The sequence below is a fragment of the Tympanuchus pallidicinctus genome, unplaced genomic scaffold, assembly GCF_026119805.1.
Source record: "Tympanuchus pallidicinctus isolate F22 unplaced genomic scaffold, pur_lepc_1.0 scaffold2, whole genome shotgun sequence".
NCBI classification, from domain to species: domain Eukaryota; kingdom Metazoa; phylum Chordata; class Aves; order Galliformes; family Phasianidae; genus Tympanuchus; species Tympanuchus pallidicinctus.
Window position 1 is genome coordinate 51,840,585 of NW_026294721.1, and position 20,566 is coordinate 51,861,150.

Genomic DNA, 20,566 nt, shown 5'->3' on the forward strand with positions numbered 1-20,566 from the left:
CTGCATTACATGATTTCCAGGCTTTTTACTGCAACTGCCAAATGCAACAACATATTACAGCCGTATCAAGTATTTGAGCGAAACCTAATAAGTGAATGAAGGTTAAAAATATTTCTGCGTAGGAACATTGTCCATCTGTGTGTGATTGTGTGTATCTTTCATGTTGGAATAGATCAGTCTTATTTTACGTGCTCTTGTTCAATGTGAGTGATCATATTTGAACAGCCTGTCAAGAGCCGCTTGGTTGGAGATGCTATTGAAACTGGCTCATTGGTCCTTGATAAATTCTAGGACTTAAAAGATTTTGGATGCTTTCGAATTTCAAAATATTGAGTGAGACTCAGCAAATGTGAGTTAGCTTTATGTAAAAACAAAAATGACCTTGGTGTGAAAATTGACTAAGAACCTAAATAAAATTGCTTGGTGTTAAGCTCTATCATGAAGAGCAAATCTAGACATGCTGTCTCGTACTCCCAGTTACTTATCTCCATTTGACTATCACTCAAGAGAAAACACAAGAACTAAAGGGGTTCGTACAGAAGCAAATAGAAGCTCAGGAAAAACCATTAAGAATGCGTTGCATCTTTTGCACTTTTTCTTGCATCTTTTTCACTTTTGAATTTTTCCTGAAATACGTAGTTCACTTCTGCAATCAGTACTATTTTGTAATACTGCTGGTTGAAAAGCTCAGCTCCTTGGTGAATCCTTGGATGCTTAGAAAATACCAAATTGGCTTCCAAAAAAAAAATGTTGTTTCTAAAACCTGGGGGTGTATCTGTTGTAGGAATTTTGCTTATCCCTAGAGGTAACTTGGCTGGCTTTGTGCAAGTCCTTGTCTTGGTTTCTGCCCCGTGTCCTCTCCCACCCCTGTGAACATTCAGTAGGTTAATGTAGTTTAAGTTCTATTCCCCTTCCAAACCCTGGATATTTGGCAGTGGGTCATGTCTGAGCATTGCTACCCAATAATGAAGGAGTCTAAAGCCTACTCCTAACAGTCTGTGTCACCTCCTATCTTTTGATTTAGGGGCATTGCAGGTTGCACAAAAGGAATAGGATATTTCACATGAATGTAAGAACAGTGTGGAAACTCCAAGGAATAAATGCCTTGTAGGTGCATAGGTAGGGATCTGTGTGTGTCGGTTTTGGTTTTCTTGGTTTTGGCTGGAAAAACTTGCGTGCATTTGGAGAGTAGTTTTCACAGCCTGAATCAGAGGATGATTAGCCTTATGTCTGTCACTTTTCTGGGTAGTCAACTTGGCAACAAGGAAGTAGAAGCTTCAGACAAGGCTGGTGTTTTTGTTTTTAGTTTTTTAATTAGTAAGATAAATAAGCATTATTTGAAAATATGAGAAAAATAGACTGAGTCCCAATGAGGGAAGAAAAGCCTTTGACTTCCTGCAGCTCAAATGATACAGTACCCTGAAACTTTATTCTGAGTTCACAGTATGCTCTTAGCTTGAAATAATTTTGATGAGACATCGGGAATGGTAGATCGATATGCCTTGCAATCCTCTGAAAGTGCCAGAAAGGAACATTGCTTTGTCTGTAAGCTGTAGGTATAACAGCTTTTAATAAGTTAATATAAAAGCCTGAATGTCGCTCTGCTTCTGTGTTGCTAGGTTATTGTTTGTTTGGATTTTCTTTGGCCTTTAGGACTGAATTGTTTACAATTCTAAAGCATAAAACATCTGGGCATCTCTGCTACTGGCTCACTTACATACACAAAAATCTTCTGGAAGTTCTCAGTATTTACATTGGACTAAAGATGCATGCATTTCAAAAAGTGTTCTGATTTTAAAGTGTCTACGAGCCCATGAAGAACTGAGCAGAGTCTGAAGTCTTGACTCTCAGTCTTGATTATGATCCTGTTCCATGAAAGTCTACAAACATAAAAACTGGGGCTCTTGTCCATCTGATGCATTATCAGTCTAAGAGAAAGCTGCTTTTTATTTCAGTATGTTCTCATTGCAGTATGATTGTTCAGGAATAGAAAAAATAATTTGAAAGAAGGAAAAAAAACAATGGTACAGTTCAGGGAATGAAATTAAGTGCTTTCTAAGGCCATTGGTATTTTACAATGGATTTTAAAGGAACTCTTGAGCTTTGCTTCTCTCTGGATTTTTTTACTTCTGGTTAGAGGGGAAAAACCTAATTTGGTGAAGAAATGGGAAACAAAAATTCCTGTGCGTGATGTTGTGCAGAATCAAGTGCAAGGTGGAGCAAGCTCCTAAGTGGGAGAAAAGATGAGAACAAACCACAAGTGTGACATAAATAGAAACGTTTTTATCAGCGTCATCTTCTCTGTGTAATGCTGATTTCAGTGTCAGATGACAAGAATGTTAAGTGTTTTCAAAAACATGAAGGCCAACAAAAAAATGGGGTGGATTGTAGGCAATAGTATTATTCCCTGAGTCTCAGCCGTGTACCATAGCATCACATTCAACTACTTCCAGTGCTGAAAGCTGCTTCAAGAAGTTAAACTTGAAAGAGGATACAAATCGGAACCTTTGCTTGTTTGGCAGTGGGTCTGAGATATTTTGAGGTTGCCTTTATCTTCCCTTTCAGTTAAGTAGAACAGATGGTTCTTTTTAAAAATTCCTCAGGCCTTTTCCAAAATGCATGTCATTTACTCCAAAGACTACTTGATTAGTAGCTTTCCCTCTAGAGGAAGTGGAGTGGAATTGCAGATGTGTGTGCTGTAGCTCAGCCCTTGGTCTGCGTGAGAACCTCTTGAATGTTGCATTACCATTTCTACCACGGAGTCTTAATGCACCACAAGCATTAGGAGGAATTGTGAGACAGGTTGAACAAGAGCGTGTCAGCATCTGAGTGCTACCTGCTTGTGCACCTGAGGGAAGAGCAGGAAGAACTGGGAGGTGGGCTTCAAGGTGTGTGACTGCAGCATGCAGCTGGGCGCAGGGAAGCCAGTGGAGGTGCCACTTAACTCCTTTCACTCCTGTAGCTGAACAACTAAAGAGGTGCCTTGAAATAGCTGTAATGTTTTCTTAGTTGAGTCAGAAAGCCAGAAGAGTCGGGAAGTGCTTTCAGTGCTAAGAACTTGGTGATTTAACTGTTAAACTGGCTTCCTCTGTTGTGGAATAACTTCTTAAATAAAGCTGTGAAGCTGTGTCTTTAGTTTTGTTACTTTTCATTTTCTTTTCAGCACGCAGAACGTAAGGCATATGTTCTTCTTTGATCTTCAGTGATCAAAAGGAATGTAGTTTGCAGTGATTTAGTGATCTCAGAAACAGTTATGTGAGATAGAGATTAAGTGTTAGGAAACCAGAAGGATGCTTCGTCAGTGTGATGTTTCATTAGTGTTTTTTTTTTTACATTGGAACTCTTGATGGGAAAACCTGGAACTGTGTGGCTTCTTTTGTTAAATAGCACTAGATGTTGTATTTTGAGGGTTAAAATTGCTGTGTTGGTGTGTGTGGGAAAACATAGTCTTCCCATGCTTGTTGTATGGCTTTGGATTAGTACAATTAATACAAATGTGTGTTCATATTTTCAGATTGGGAGTATACAGTACTGCTGAGAAACACGTACAGCTTCTTTCAGGAATCAGAAAGCAGCAGTCAGCTTGTAGGGTTTCTTAAGAGAAGAGGCTTCAGCTGTTACTCTTCTACCTATAGAAAACATTTTTCTATCAGTGCCATATACTTCTCTTCTTAGTAAGAACAGTAAGCCTGGGAGAGTTCTGAGCTCTGCTCATTGAGATAAGAGTAAATGGTTTTGTGTTGCTCTTGAAGCAGAGGGAAAGGGTTTTTTCTCTTCTTCCCATATCCGTTTTATGGGAATGTGAGACAAGTCATTGTTTAGGCTGTGGTGCTTACAGAAATCTAGAGGTGCGGATCAATATATTCCCATGTATATATCACAATATTTTTGCTTAAATTCCAGAACTGGTTCTAGAACTGAACTGAAATAATACCTGTTGGGACAGAGTGTATAAAAGCTCATTTTCTGTTGCTGATCTTTGGGAGTTAGCCATGAGCAATGAAGCACCATTTCAAAGCTATTTAATTAAAGGGTAGATATGTAGGAGGTTAGCATAAAGAAACCTGCTATAGAGCAGCTTACTTGATGTGGACTTCTTTGCTTTTGAAATCAAATCTTGTTAAAATGGAGAAAGCAGACTGATAAACTTGAAATAGGCATTGAGTAGGCTGTTCTTCCCTTGACTACTCCAACTGGGTTTTATGTTTTTCACGGCAACTAATAAACATACTGATTCATGTGAGCACACAATACTTTGATCTGAATAAACGTGCTCTGTTGGCAGGCAGAATTGTAGTATGCCCTTGCTGATCTCCACCTACAGTGATCTTGTTCTCAAAAATTGGGTTTTCGACAGTCTGGAGATCATGCTTTGTTCTTTCCTTCCTTTCAGATGTTAATTCCTGGTTCCAAACATGTGAAAACTTGTATGAATCTTACTTTACTTGAGAGCAGTTAATGATCCCCTTCTTTCTTTAGGCAGTGAGAAATGCAACTAGATAGCATAATAATAATAGCAATGGGATTTACATGCTGACTATGCCTAATACCTTTCCTTAAAACAAACAAACAAATTTTCCAGATAGGGTTGATTGTCCTTGCTATAAAGAGAGAAATCATTGAGCAGGTTTTTCCTGAACAGTTTTCTCGTAAATCCTAGTCTGTGGTGGAGCAGTCAGGCTTGTCCGCATCAACAGAATCAGATTAAAATAAATGCTGTGCTGTAGTGGATCTTGCTACTTCTTCCTGTTCGGAACGTAGTCTTAGACCCATTTTTAACTAAGTGAAGGACAAATAAAGATCAATTATTTTATTCTATGTAACGATCTCTACAACAAAGTGCTTAATACAGAGGTATTTCTCAGTTTGCAGAAAAATCAGATGTTTAGTGGGTGCTACAACAGCTTTGAAGATGCACTGGGACTCTTATGGTTGAAATAGTTATTCTGCGTCCCAGGAGACTTAGTGGAGCTATCCATTGAGTGAATTTTGTAGCTAATCGATCTCAAATACAGTAGTGCACTTCTGTTTTATTTCATCTGAACTAACATTGACTGATCTTATGGGTAAACCAAGGTATAATATAGAGTGAATCTGTAATCCAAAAGGAGTAATTTTTGTTTAAAAAAAAAAAAAAAAAAAGCTTTTGAGTAATAACATTCAATATTTTTGCAAAAACAGATTTGCTTTAATTCTAACGAGTGAGTGGTGTTAATGAGAACATGTTCATATTGTCTACTCAGAAAAAAGCCTGAATTCATAGTAGTGCCTAAACCAATCGTATATCAAATTACTTGATAGGAATTGTTTTGAATTACTTTACAGTAACCACCTTTCTTTAGTTTCTTTTGACTGCATATGTAAAGCAATACAAGTAAACATTTCTAAGATTTGTTGACTATCACATTAATTGTTCTGAAGGTTCTCAATAAGTTTCTTTTTTTTCTGTTTGCAGGTAATAGAGCTATAAGGGGGGGGGGAAGACTTGTCTCCACAACTTGCTTTACACTATCTTTTGGCACAATGGACACTTGGTAAGAGTTTTGCCAGTAATCAAAAATCATCTAGGAACAGGAACATTGGACTTCGAGTAAGAGGCTTTAAGGAGCTCCTCAGAATCAGTCACTTACAAAACCTGGTTTAACCCTGCAGCCTGGGAATGAATACTATCGAGACCGCAAAACTTGAAGACCATATGGAGGGTCAAAACAATGACTCTGCTAATGGATACACACGCCCTACTCTCTCAGTCAGCGAGGAGAACAAAAATGGCAATAACAAACCGAAGGCCTTGTCGAATGGCTTGCGAAAATCTGCAAAGAAATATCCTGATTACATCCAGATTGCTATGCCTGCTGAATCCAGGAACAAATTTCCTCTGGAATGGTGGAAAACAGGCATTGCCTTTGTCTATGCTCTCTTCAACTTGATTTTAACAACTGTCATGATCACTGTGGTCCATGAGAGAGTACCTCCAAAAGAGCGGAGCCCTCCCTTGCCTGACAAATTTTTTGATTATATTGATCGTGTGACGTGGGCTTTTTCTGTATCAGAAATAAATGGAATGATACTAGTCGGACTGTGGATATTCCAATGGTTATTTCTTAGATATAAGTAAGTAGCTGTTTTTACCTGCTGTGTGCTTCCCAAACATTGCTTTCTCACATTTGATTTGGGTAAAAGAAATCTGTGGTGGAATCTGTAGCAATATTATAGAATAGAGCTGGCAGAAAATTGGCAGAGGGATGACTTAATTAGAAAATGTTTCAATGTCCACATTGGATACAGAGATATGGGTGTTTCCTGTTAGTTCTGTAGTGTCTCACGATTTGAATTTGACACCTACATATGCTAGTCAAATGTACTTTGGAATTGAGTTTTCTAGAGTGTGATCATTGAAATTATAATGTTTAAAGAGAGAAAATCATGGTGATGTGTTTTTTGTTTTTTTTTTTTTAATCTGAGGAGAAAGCCATTATTTCCTACAGCTAAACTAGAAGCTTTTTCCATTGTCGTCATTTGCTTAAGCTATAGATATTATAAACATATGTTTGATTTTGATATGTGAGATGAAGAAAGGTCACTGAGTCAAGGAATATGGTACCTGATATCACACCTAAATTTGTTAGGTATAGTAGGATCCCTATGGTATTTTAATTTTTTAATATAGTAAAAATCAAGACTGAAACAGAAAAAAGATTTCTTAGTATTTGGCATTTAGAGAACGGAGTAGGAGATAGAGCTGCTCTGAAATTCTAGTGACTTATCTGAACTATATAAATTAGTGAAACTAGAGCTTCCTAGCTGCTATATGTATCATGTGTGTGACCTTTGAGTAGAATCTTTTTTTCCCCTTCACTTTCAGATCAATTGTGGGACGCAGGTTTTTTTTTATAATAGGAACTTTGTACCTGTACCGCTGCATTACTATGTATGTTACCACCTTACCTGTGCCTGGAATGCATTTTCAGTGCGCGCCAAAGGTAGGAGCCTTTGCTGCTTGATTCTTATCTTAATCTTTAGCTGAGTCCTTAAGGCTCATTAGAGCAAATACTAAAGCAGATATTTCAGAGACCTTGGGAAGGATCTCATCAGTCTTGAGGTGTAGCATCATGCCTGTTCCATTTGGTTATTTCCAACTGGGACAACGTGACTTAACTCTTTCATCTGCTGTGTTTCTTTCTTATGATTCTCTATCTATTTGAAGATGCTTAATTTACATTTCACTGTTGTAAAGCTCCTCAAATGTTTCTCTCCAATAGCTTGCAAAATTACTTTGCCTGTAGCGTGCTTTATCAAGGGGTGGGAAGGGTAGAGACAGGGAAAGCTTATATGCCCTTCCAGCAAAAATATTTTGCTGCCTTTAAAAGAAGAGGGTTTAATCGAAATCTGAAAGACTTGGTAGTTCTCTTGGATTTTTTTTTTTTTGTCCACATGAGTATTTTCTTTCTGGTTCTGAACGACCTGATTATCCCTGTTAGCTTTGTTGTTCTCAGAGTTGCCCTTAGGTGGCTAGGTGATACTGAATGTTTGCCTAACTTTTTGTTTTATTTTTGAAAATTAGAACTGATGGCAATTATTCAGATTTAGAGCAGGTGTGTGTGTGTGTGTGTGTGTGTGTGTGTGTGTAAGTACTGAAGTAGTTGCTTCATTAGTAATTCTAAACTTAGTAAATTGAAAATGGGGGTGGGAGGAGAATGAAGATATTTGTCACTTCTTCCTAACTCCACATATTGCTGAGGAAGAAGTTTATTCAAGTTACTTACTTTGTATCATAACTTTTCTTCTGTTCTTTTTCTGGTGGTCTAGTTGAATGGAGATTCTCAGGCAAAGGTACAGAGGATCCTGCGACTGATATCTGGTGGTGGTCTATCCATAACTGGATCTCACATCTTGTGTGGAGACTTCCTGTTCAGTGGTCACACTGTAGTACTGACACTGATCTACCTGTTCATCAAAGAGTGTAAGTTATGGCATATTTAAATAAGTTCTCATTGTTTGCATCTGTTGTACTAAAAAGCACGTGATAAAAGTGCATGTAAAACTGTTGCCTTCTAGAATTTATCAGTCAAGTGTAAATGTACAGTTTGTGTACAGGTGTGAAAACAAATTGTGACTTTGCAGAGTGAAAATGGAACATAAGTGTAATAAGGCAGTATGGGCTTTAAGGGCTTAATTTGACGAAGACATTTGACTTGCAGCTTTATAAAAAGTTATTTTTTTCTTTTAAGCAGGCTAGCATTTCATTGTTCATTGACAGGATATTCAAGTTTTGGCTCAAAACATGATAGTTAAATATGCAAGCTAACCTTATTGAATGCTGGCTGGCTGCTGTGCTGGGGGTTTGAATGGTATTTTTGTGGCTTGATTACATGGTCACTGCACACTTGTACTACATCCAGAAGCAGTGTTCGTTCTTTAAGTGTACAGTAAGTTAATTATATCAAGCAGTGGAAAGCTGAAGGTTTGTGGTTTTTTTTTTTTTTTTTAACTCCTTGGATGGCTTCTGCTAGAGTCTCTTCTTATACCTTTCCACTTGATAAGAGTTTAGCAAACACATAGGAGACATAATTGGGGTTACGACTTCCCTTTTTCTTGTGTAGTATTGTGAGATATGGAGAGTGTGAGGAATTATCTTTGCACACACAGCATTGATTCAGAGAACTGAGCACCTACTACTGAGTCTGATCTATGGTAAATTGTACTTCTGTCCTAGGAGCTTGACTGCTTATAAATGCAGTAGTAAAGAGTTTCCTCTCCAGTTTACATGTTACAAATTGCAATCTATTCTTACTGCCATGCTCCAACCTGTGCAGGTGCTAGCTTGGATGATAGTAATATGTCATTTTTACTGAAATATGATTAGCTAGCATCAGTTGAATTCTGTACTTTATTAAAATGCTGAGGGAGAGACATTGCAGTATTATGCTATAAAAAAGCATGAATTAAGAAAAATACCTAAAAATACTAGCTTTACTACTGCAGTCTTGAAATCTGTGGATTCAAGATGGTTCTTAAACAGCAGTTTAAGATAAGAATAATCAAACTAATCAATTAGGCTTTCAAGTGAATGTTACTGGATGAATGGCATATGGAACTCGTTAAAAATATCAGAACAGTATTGGGAAAATAGCCTAAGAATTGACCTGTTTTCTACTTTGTTTTGTGGATGTAATTGGAGCTGCACGCTGTTCCAATATGCTTTAGTGCAAGGAAGAATGCAGATGACTCAGTATTTAGGGTATAATTACTAGCTTTTATCATAACAGGTTGGAAGACTAGTATCATGTGTCTTTGAAATGACCTCCGACTGCTGCCTCATTGCTAAGGATGTTTTTCTGTGTAGTTGTCCTCTATAACTCGTGTTTGGTACAAGCAGATGTATGAGAGATGGATAGCTTTATTTCTGTTTCCTGTATAATTAGCAAAACATCTGCTGAGTAGGATCCTAAGAAACAGATATGCTCTGAACTGCATTTTACTTACTGCGTTTGTTTAAATTGCATATTTTTTTGACATGACACATGTCAGCAAAAGATGCATTAAGTTTTTATTTCTAGTTCAGTTTGGGACTTTTTTTTTTTTTTTTGCTCCATTCTTCCTTCCATCTTTTGCTCCTTCACTTTAAGTCACTGAGTTTAGCTTTGTAATGTTTAGAGGGATCTGAGAACTTAGTATTGTTGGCACATGCACGGAAGCAAATTCCTTCTGTAGGCACTGTTTTGCACAGGACTATCAAAGTGCTGCTGGATAGGTTTCAGATCAGTAGCTAGTCTGCTAGTATTGCATAAAATTCAAGGCTGCCATTCGACCTCAAGGGAGGGTTGACAAAACTTAGTACTGTGAGTGAAATGGAGCCTGTTAGGCTCTCAGAAGTTATGAGTGGTCATTGGAAAGACAAGATACTTTCCAATGGGTAGAGAAAGGGAGGGGGAGTTTGGCCATTAAGTGGCTTAAGTGCGTTTTGAAAAATAGCTTGTTTCACTTCTTATGCTTTCATTAAAAGTTAACTTTGCATACTGTGCTTCTCCATACAGTGTATTCTTTCAGAGTAGATATCTCAGTAAAGTAGCTAAAACTAAGAGTTAAAGTAAGGATTTATTTTTGATTTCCCTGTTTAATCTGTGATCTCTGCACAGTTTACCTTGATTCTAGATATTTGACTTGAATATATGTTACTTGAAGTACAGAAGACAGAAACAGGACTAGAGTCAAAGTAGGCAAGCAAAATAAGAGTGTTTTTCTACGATTTGTGGGAGAGATGAAGCTAGCTAGAGAACAAGTGATAGTGCATCTATTCATCCCCCGTCTGTGTTGTATGCTTTACTACTCAATAGTCTTTAATCATCTCTTCTCATTTTTCAGTTTACCCACTGAATTGCTGTAGTAATATGTATGTTTGCTTTTGTTCTCCCTTCATCTCCCTATTATTACAGATTCGCCACGTCATTTCTGGTGGTATCACTTAATTTGCTGGCTGATGAGTGCTGCTGGCATAATTTGTATTCTTGTTGCTCATGAACATTACACTGTAGATGTCATCATTGCTTACTATATCACTACACGACTCTTCTGGTGGTACCACTCGATGGCTAATGAAAAGGTGAGTGGCAAATATGTTCAGAATCAATGTATGCCATGCATTTGTTAATTCTACCCTGAGGCCAAAGTGAACTCCTAACTTTGAAGGAAAAATAGAGAGTCTGTATCGAAGTTTAAACAAATTGGAAAAGGAGTTTGATTTTTTTTTTTTACTGTGATTTAAGTAAATATTTCATGCTCTAAGATATTCTTTTTGATCTGTAACTGTTAGTTTTTAAAAAGTGTTCTTGATATTCAGACAAAATGAAATTCCAAGAACAAAATGGTTTTTATGTTATTGCAGTTGTGGGTATGCAGTATAGCGCTTGATTATCTAAGCTTATGATAAACATTTCTTACCAACCTAAAACAGCTAGACCATAATTCCTATAGCAGCTCTACTGTAAGCATCACTAGAAGGTACATTTTTATAACCTTTTCAAGTAGGAATGTAGAATATCAGTTCTGAAGCCTTGTAATCTATTTTTCAACTATTAGTCATCAATGAAAACGTGACATGCTTGAAAGGATGCTCACTCAAAAAAGACTTGGGTGCTTTGTCTCCCTAAACTAAGTAGCATTAGAGTTGCCCTTTGTGTTAAAGATGCTGAGTTTGCAGTACATGCTTGTATTAGGATGCATATCTTACCTGAGTATTCACTGCTTTTTTCAGAATAAATGCAGTGTAGTCACATGTGTTTCTGCAAGGCAATGTGTCTTTGCAGATATGTACTCTAATGTAGATTTTTTTTGTTGCTGCTGTAGAACACAATAATCAATTAAACTTCTTGTCTCTGTGTCCTTTTCTTCCTTACCTGCTTCTGCCCATACAGACTCTAAAGGTTTCTTCGCAGACAAATTTTCTCTCTCGAGCTTGGTGGTATCCAATATTTTATTTCTTTGAGAAGAACGTGCAAGGATCTGTTCCTTGCAGCTTCTCCTGGCCAATATCGTGGCCTCCCAGCTGCTTCAAATCTTCATGCAAAAAGTATTCACGGGTTCAGAAAACAGGAGAAGACAATGAGAAATCTACCTGAAGAAAAGAAAAGCATCTGCTCTGTTTTTGTACCAAAATATTAATGCTGTAACCAAAGTTCTCAAGAGGACTATATTGTAACTGAAGAAGTGGACCAAACGGCTGTGCAATTGATTGGAAATAAATTGTAGACATGTATATTGCCATTTCATATTATTTTGTGATCACATGGTGCAGTGTGATGTGCTAATAGAAGGCACTGCTGATGGGATTTTTCCTTACAGAATATGGAGCAGGACTTTGCTTTACAAATGAGATAGAGGTGCCAAAGACCTTATTAACACTTTGGTTGCTAACTATCACTTGTCCCCAGATGCACCCAAAAATCTCATCCTTAGAGTTCTGGAGTGTAAGGGCCAAACCATGCTAAAATATAGAAGCATGATATCGATGTATTGAAGTATACAAAAGAGCACACAGTTGTGGGAAGTGGTTTGTTGCATTATCCTTGCTAATGAAGGTAAGACCTTTGTGTGACTAGTACAGCTTGGAAGCAAGTCTTGACTTCTTTTTTTACATTCTGTGGGTATGGCTATCTTATGACCCTAAAATACTGCTACCACTACCTTCAATATATTGTATGATGTACCAATTTTTACATTTTTATTAGTATTTTATATTTAAACTGTTGTGCTACCTGATGACTTTGCAAATTAGGAATAGCTGCTAACATCAGAGCTCAAGGAGCCTAGAACTTTATTTTTTAAAAAGGGCACAGTTTCCAAGTCTAAATCTTTAACTGCAGTTTGGCCTTGCATCTGTAGCTATGCAGTGACTGCATACGCATACAGAAGCACATGCTGATGTGTAGGAAGACATGTTAAACAAAACTACTTAACTGAAAAAGAGTGCTCATACTGTTCTTAATTCAGGCAAAAGTCCCATTGATCTCATCTGCTTGAGAGACCAGATCTGGAATGGGGCTGTATTTAAAATAAACTTTTAGTAGCTATTTCCTGTTGAAACTACATAGCAAGTTTCCTTGGGGGCCATAGTTCTGCATTTAATTTGGTTTTTCTACCTTTTGATGCATTTTTGTGATTTAATTAAAAAAAAAAAAAGCCAAGGTAAATACCTACAACAGAAGCATTTCTTCAGTTAATATGTAAAACCATTTGGGATTGCATTTCACTGTGGTATAACTCCAAGTGCAAATTCTTTTTTTTTTTGTCCTGGTTTCAGTTCAATTAGGATGGTTATATATGCATGTTGGCTGAGAATGTAAGAAGCTACCAGTGTAAACATGTAACACAGATGCCAATTAACAACTACCTGGTTCTTGTTGTTTTTCATTGCTTTGTATTGTTGAGAAAGCAAACTAGAAAACCAACATACTATCTTTACCAGTTCATTTCCGCAGTTAATTGTTTTTTTCCCAAGTCTTCAAGTTAAGCCTGATAGCAGAGCAAAAGCTGCATTAAGAGTTGAAATTATACTGGTATAAAGGAAATAGTGTTTATTTTAAGTGTCTTGAATTGAGTGACAAGTATGAACATAGTTTATGAGAACTTGTTTTTAAAATAGTGCAGTTAAAGTATTTAAATGCAATACAGATTATTCAAATATATATTTTGTTTTAGTTAAGGGGATCAATAACTAAGTTGTACATTAGAATGTTAATGTTCTTCTCAAATTTTTGTGCATTATCGAAGTACAATACAATAAAAAACATGTTCCTTACAGTACATCCTTGGTAAAAACTTAGCTAAGAAAGACATTCTGCTCATGTTTGTTTGTTTGTTTTATTTTAAATAAGCTGCTCACAGTTTTCAAATATGCCTCGAATTTGTGTGTGTAAACATGGCTGTGTTTTTGCTTGCTTCTGGCACAACTTGAGTAACTTAAAGGCTGGTATCAAAACACTTCCATGAGAGTACAAATGAGTTAGTTCAATGAGAGACTATACATTTCACAAGATGGTGTTATATCAGTGTAACTTCACAGAGCATGACATTTTCTGAAGCTGAATACTGGCTTTGATATCTTAAATATGTTCAACTTAAGACAGCCTAGAAGTCATGAATGGATTTCACTGCTGTTACCTGTGCCTTGAAAATAACGTGAGGTAAAGCATTTCTGTAAGGAGCTTAAGCAGTGATATTCATCTGGTGGCTGAATAATAAATACCTGAGTAGTGTAGATAACTAATTGCACAGCCACTGCTGTGGGATTTCTGTAGTCTATCTGCCAACTAGGATTTCTTCATGCAGGATTAGATGGGTTTTCCTGTTGCAATGAGGGAAAACGTGGAAGAAGAAAAATGGAACAAAGTAAAATTTTGCTTTTGTTGGTAAGCGTGAGCTTTTCATTCTGCTGCTGACTTTGATAGAAACTTCTGTTGTAATGCAGAAGAGAAGTAAATGACAACCCTAGCTCAAAGTACTTGATTCCTGTTCTAGCTCAGTTTCACTTCAGGTGCTTAACTTCACTGCACTGTATCAAATGCCTCCAAAAGGGTGTGTGCTTACTTTACGATTAAAAAAAAATTCCTCTAATATCTTTATAGCTTTAAATTGTTTTTGCAAACATAGTGCAGATGTGCTTGAGGACTTTTTATGCCTATGTATATATGGTGATGAAGTAGGGTAAGTAATTACTTGATAGTGCTTAAGGCTGTAGTAGTCTATCCAATACAAAACAGCTGGTAAATAAAAGTTATTTTAAGAACTTGGAGATCATCACATACAGATTCTGTGAAGCAGAAAATAAGATTTCCTCTTAGGAGGGAAAAGGATTGCAGTGAGTGAAAACAGAAGAAGATTTGGATTATCTTAATGTACCAGACGCTTGACTATAAGCCTGTTTCGGGCTGTGAAGGCCCACTGTTTTTCGTTATGTCTTTATAAGTATCTTTCCTGGAGTTATGATGATCTCTTACAGATGTCACGAGCTGCAGCTGTACTGGGACGAAATAAAATGTTCCTTCTCTCTACTGAAGAGCATCTACATGTTGAACTATGTAGGCACTTTAAAAACGAAACAAAAAGCTACAGTTTGCTTCTGTCATATCAGTATGATTTGAATGCTGTTGGGTGCTCTGCATTTACGAATCAAACTTCTGGGAATGCTTAACTTAAAAACCAGGATTTCTTAAATTCAAATACCGAGCTGGGATTTAAAAGGTTAACTCCAGTATATCAAGAAATGAGTTGCTATGTGGTAGTGCTGCAGATGCTGATTTCCAAGAGAATGCGCCAGCCAGAAATGATGAGCGCACTTGGAAGCACTTTAACCTGACATTTCTGTGTGCTTAGCGCTCCCGTGTGGACGCATATGTTAATCATTGCTAGTCATTCTCCGTTGCTGTTTTCTTGGAAAGATAGCTGCAGCTGGGCTAGTAACAGAAAGCTGTGCTAAGCATTGCTATGAACTCTAGCATCGGTTTTCCTCCTTCCTCCCCAGCCCCACTTTTTTTCTTTTTTTTTAAGAGGGGAGGGGAAGACTTTAAAACGTTGGAAACCTTCACGTAATTGAGAAACAAAGCTCTATTAGTAAAGACAGAACTAAGAGGGTATCTTAGGACACGAGAGAGAATTCTTTTAAGAGGATTTGGAGTAATCTCATTATCTGTTTCTTAAATCTGAATCTGTTCAAACTTTCACCCGTTGTTAGTGTCTGGCTAGACAATTTATCCTGCAAAAGTCTGGTACCAGACCAAATCCCTTGTCCTGTTTCATTAGACATGAAGTATGATTTATGATTCTGAGATTAGATTCATTCATTTTCAGTGCAAGGTGAAGTCTTCCACTTCAGCTTGTGGGAAGGTTCCTTCAAGCTTTTTCTTACTAAAACTATCTTAAAGATTCAGAGGGTATAATCTTAAATACTTGCTCAGTATATTAGATGTGAGCAAATGTTTGGAACTGGTTTTCACTACTGGGTGACTTCAGAGATGTAGAGCTCTGTGCTCGTCTTTATTTTCCTTAGTGTTTTGAACTCAGCTAGGAGTCTCCTACAGATGCACAACACTAAAATGATCTGTGAGAGTAAACATTTCTTGTGTTCTAGACCAGGCACTAAAACTAGTGTGATTAAAGTTCAGTTTCTGGAGGGGGGAGAAAAAGAAGAATTTTGAAGAAAGTTACTTCTGCTGACCATTATTCCAAATGGCTGTCACTGCTTAAGAATACTTTAAAATATCTCTGTGTGCCACTGAAGTAATTTTGCTTGTACATCAAGCTTTTTCTGTTACTTTATGATGCTTCCCAGTGCAAGGTGTAATAGTGCCAAGATGCTGAGAATGGGCGCCAATGAAAAAAGAGAAAACTTATGAAAAGGACTAAAAAGGGGAACATCTGTAAAGACAGTTCTCATTCAACACTGTGTCTGAGCTGGTGTCATTTCAAGCATGTGAGTTGCGCTAGAAGTGAATGTGCCTGCATATTTTAGACCCTGTTAGAGGAGAGCAGGAACGCTGAGAACACAATGGGGAATTTTATCTCCCCGCTTACACGTAATTGCGTTGGTGAATTTTATATGTATGGCATTTAAGCAGAATTTTGAAACTTCAACACATCTTGCACCTTGGGTGGAGTGTCAGGGCTTCTTTATTTCTGGTTTTGTTATTTTTAGCTGGTTTTACATTCCAATTTTTCATAGTTTGTGGCCATTCAAAATGGTGCTTAAGTGTAGCGTAGGCTGCCTTGTGCTTCTGTCTTCTGCTTCTGTTGCTTTCTAAGTAGCTTGATGCTGAGTAACATAATAGACATTTTAAGAAGGCTCCAAAATTAACAATAAAGCCAAAAGATATTGTTGTCAGACACACACCTGCACTACTCGAAGTTACTTCCAGGTGCAAAATCTAACATCCTAGGGAGTGCTTGTTTCTTTGCATCAGAAATCACTTGCATTGAGAAATTCTTGCTCTGTGAATGTTTTATGGATATATAGATATATTTTTTAATGTTCTGACTTAAGATAGCATGTTTCAGGTATGATAAAGATGAGGTCTGGTTGTTTTGTTGAGATCAGGGTTGCAGCCAGAAGCCTGAAAGCAAGAGAAATAGTTTGCTGATGGCTGCAGTTCTTGCTGTTTCCATGTGACTTTGAGGAGAACTCCAGAGGCTTAAGCAGGACATTCCTTTCAACTGCAATGTGGTTTTCATTCTCATCAACCAGCAGCTTTTCTGGCATCATTTTTTCCTAGGTTGAAAACAAGAGTGCTGTGGTTCGTGCATGCTAAGGAGCTAATGTATGGCCTTTTTCTTTTTTTCCTTGCAGTTTTGGGGTTCAGTTCCGCACTTGCTGTACAGCATAACATTTCTTTAACAAATGGTACTACTTTAGGCCTCGTGTGCTGTAGTTTTTACTGATAGTTGCCAGCTGGAGCTCCTTTTCTTGTGATTTATTCACAATTAGCAAGAGTTGGCTCTTAAACTGTAAAATGTTGAGAACATTATGATGCTTCCTAGCACGTCAACTATTTTTTGTCAAGTAGATGACAACTTAGTGTTGTAGTTTGCTGTACACCACGAGATACTGGTGTTGTGATTTGTAAGACATTGCAATCTATGTTCACTGTATATTTAAAAAAAAAAAAAATGCACTGGCTGTAATTAAAAAAAAAAAAGCAATAATGTAAGCAGCTTATAGCTTATATCATAAAAGGTGCTATCTGTCATGATCACTTGCATTGTTGACCATGAATTTGGTGAAAATGTCAAAGAAATTTGTTCTGTGCGGTTTGCTCACTTGGCACGAAGAAGTTGAAACTTTATGGTCAATGTATGTACTAAAGAAATGAAATTCTTGGGACTACTTACACAACCACATTCATCTTAAAAAATACATATATATCAGAAACTATGTCCATCTATGGTGCTAATAATCTCAAAAATTATCAAGAGCTGGTATTCTCTTATTGCCCATGAACACTAAGCTGAGCTGTTTTGACACCTTTTTCAATAAAGCAATTTCTCTATATTTTAAGCTTGTTCTAAATGCTTTTTATAAAATATGACCCTTTTCTATTTATTTTGTATGAAACCTACAAAAAAATTGTTGTAAATATTTTAAATGCAGGAAGAAGGCAGGAGTGTGTAGGGTAAAGGTTGGTCTGAGATTGAATTTTCATAAGTGCTTAGGACAGCTATCCTTTGGAAGCTTGATGTAAGATGTAAAGGATGTGGTATCTATGATTAAGGCATAAACTTGGTACTTTTTTTTAAATGTTCTCTGGCTTCATCAGCATTGTTGAAACCTTGAAGACAGAAAATTGTGTGAGGAAATGGTCATTACTCTCTATTGTAGATGCAACTTCTGCTGAAATTTTTGAAAAGCAATGTTGTGAAGGGAGACAATGATGTAGCCTTATCTGAAGAGCAGAAGTGAAATTTGAAAGTGAAAGTCTGATGTGATTGTCAAGGCAATTTGTAGTAGGATATTATGAGTCTATGTGAAAGCCTTAATGAAGATTATTATTGAGATTATGGCAGATAAGTTCTTATTGATTTACGGCTTCATAAGCAAGCTCTTAAGATGAGAAATTCCTTGTGCCTTCTGGAGTTTTTTTTTCCACCTCTTTAGTTATGGTTTCATGTTGCATACAATAAAGGTCAGTGCACTTCCTAATCAATCTAAATGGAGTCTTTAGGCAGCAGTATCTACGTTTTCTCTCCGAGAGAAATGAAAGCCTACGTTTCTTGTTAAAGGCTCCCTTTTGACTGACAGTTGAGAAAGTGCTGATGCCTTTAAATTAGGCTATAGTATAGTTCCCAACTTTGAAATAAGTAGGATCCAGTAGTGAGAAAGTATGAAATCTTCCACTTCTGCACTCTTGAAAGTGCAGATGGGGCGTCATGTATAGGTGTGTGAGTGAGCAGTCTGTATGGGCAAGTGTGCCACCTGAGACACTGCTGCTCTGTTGTAAGGTTGCACCTTTTGTATACTGGAAAAAGTTCTTCCAAACCATTTACCTTTGTTACTTCAATAAACAAACAGGCTTCTCAAAGATTTGTTCTACAGAACTTCTCTTGCCTATGCAAAGACTATTCCAGGACTAGTTTGCTTCTATTTCCAATGAAATTACTCTGATCATCCAGTGAAGATGGAAAATCTAGTACAATAGTCTGTATTGTGCCTCACTAATTGATTTAATAGCAAGAAATTGGGAAGAGCCGAAGGGAGAGAATGAAGTCATCTCTAATAGTTTTAAGCCATGGTGAAATATAGCTTTATTTTAATTAGTAGTTGCCTCAGACAAAACTATCTTTTTCTTTTATTTAAAAAGTGCAATATAAGTAGAAATAATAGTACAAATAATAGCAGAAATAAATGGCTGCATGTATAAATGCCCTGCAAAAATGAAGCTTTTGTGAGCACATGGCAGGTACTGACTAGTGGGTGACTGAGTGCGGATTTTCTGTGTTAGCATCTGCTGTGAGTTATGGAGCTATGCTTATCAGTCTACTAATGCTACTCAGAGAACTTTGGAGCATCTTCAATGTACTTGATGGGTTGTGGGTTTTTTGTTTTTGTTTTTTCCCAAACAAAGTGCCTGTTGAAATAAAAATCTAAAAGTTGCCTATAAACTGAAATACACAAACACAGCCCGTTGCTGAGGAAAATGAACGTTAACAACTGCTTAGAATAACCAGTCAACAGTCTAAGTGTTTGTGATAGGATTCAAAGGCTGTCAAAATTTGAGAGTAATGTTATATTGCTTTGAAGAGTTGACTCTTTAAATTTCCAGTTCTCTTGCTTGGCATTAATACTGTAATTTGGTTATCTTAAAAGAAATGTGAATTAATTTGAACTAACTTTGTTTGATAAGTACTTCCTTAATGGAGGTTTTTCTCTTAGTGAGGGGAGTGGGTTGGAAAGAAGGAAAGGGGGTTATTTGCTTGTTTCATGGAGTTTTTTGACTGTTAAAAGCAAGAACTTTGACTTCTCAGTCTAGGGTGAAATGGATTGAGGAATGGACTTTCCAAATTAACTTCAGTGAATGGAAAATTTCTTTTACTACTTTGTAGTAGGACGGGGAGAAATGATTTCCAAGGAAAGCAGAGTTACTTTCTCCAGTCACTTGTCAAACAGGCTTAGAAGGAGGTGAGGTCAGGTAATTTCTATGTGGGGGAAAAAAAACTGTATAGAAAACTAGTGATTTTTCATTAGCTAAATAGCTTAACTATGTATGGACAGACTGCAGAATGTAAAACTGCCCTTGAGACTCAGATTTTCTCTTGTTCAGCTAAATTTTCACATTATCTCATGCTGTTTTTTCTAATAGGTGCCTCTTTTGTGAACATGGTAATTGAACCTCTGAATTTCTGCCAAATATGGACAAAATAAATCTGCATTCTGTTCTGCTTTAAGGTGATTTCCATGGGATCTTAGTTTCTGCTTTGTTTCAGCGGTAGTGAAAGATCTGCTTGCTGTTTATATTAGATGAAAGAGATTGCATACAGTTGCCTTAATTGCTTGGGGAAAAACAGACCTTGACCACTGGAAGCTTTACATGTGTCTACAATTCGTGTAACTTCTGTACACTTACTTGCAATAAAACCTTTTCATTGTAGTCCAGCTATTATTTTAAGAGCCACTTGTCCTTCTATTTCCTTAAACAGTCGATTGAGTCGCTTGAAAACCTCGTAAGAGCCTCTTTTCGAGGGCCAGTCACCGTCGCTCAGTGCCCGGTGCTACAGCACCTGCCTCGAGGAGCGCGCGGTAGCCTCGTGTAGCACCTGAGGCTCCCGGTGCCGAGCTACGTTTCGATGGGGAGTTCCCTTGGGCGGAGAAGTGAAGTCGCGTTCGTGCTGAAGGGTTGTAGGCACTCACCAAGAACACTCCTGAGCTGCCGCCAGCAGACTGCGCCTGTTTCTGCCCACGCCCAGCGGCGCACGAGGTCCGGACACAGAGAGGGGGTGGGGGGGGTTCAGCCCGCCTCAGGCCTCGCCTCCCGCCCGCCTCCCGCGGCCCGCCCGCCCCCGCCATCTTAATCCGCTACGCGCC

The 20,566-nt window shown here is 37.6% G+C and overlaps 2 protein-coding genes across 3 annotated transcripts in view; one reads left to right on the forward strand and one right to left on the reverse strand.

Moving 5' to 3' along the window:
* The window catches only part of SGMS2 (sphingomyelin synthase 2), a 34,674-nt gene extending 17,129 nt beyond the window's left edge, over positions 1 to 17,545 (forward strand). For both annotated transcript variants that reach the window (XM_052681783.1, XM_052681782.1), the window contains exons 2-6: positions 5,456 to 6,114; positions 6,866 to 6,983; positions 7,810 to 7,963; positions 10,437 to 10,603; positions 11,415 to 17,545. In XM_052681783.1, coding sequence (XP_052537743.1) covers positions 5,660 to 6,114; positions 6,866 to 6,983; positions 7,810 to 7,963; positions 10,437 to 10,603; positions 11,415 to 11,618 — 1,098 coding nt within the window. In that variant the 5' untranslated portion in view covers positions 5,456 to 5,659 and the 3' untranslated portion in view covers positions 11,619 to 17,545. The remainder of the gene's footprint in view (positions 1 to 5,455; positions 6,115 to 6,865; positions 6,984 to 7,809; positions 7,964 to 10,436; positions 10,604 to 11,414) is intronic.
* ETNPPL (ethanolamine-phosphate phospho-lyase) overlaps positions 5,915 to 20,566 on the reverse strand; it is a 339,765-nt gene continuing 325,113 nt past the window's right edge. The window contains exon 14 of the mRNA XM_052681772.1: positions 5,915 to 5,925. Within this exon, the coding sequence (XP_052537732.1) occupies positions 5,922 to 5,925 (4 nt within the window). The 3' untranslated portion in view covers positions 5,915 to 5,921. The remainder of the gene's footprint in view (positions 5,926 to 20,566) is intronic.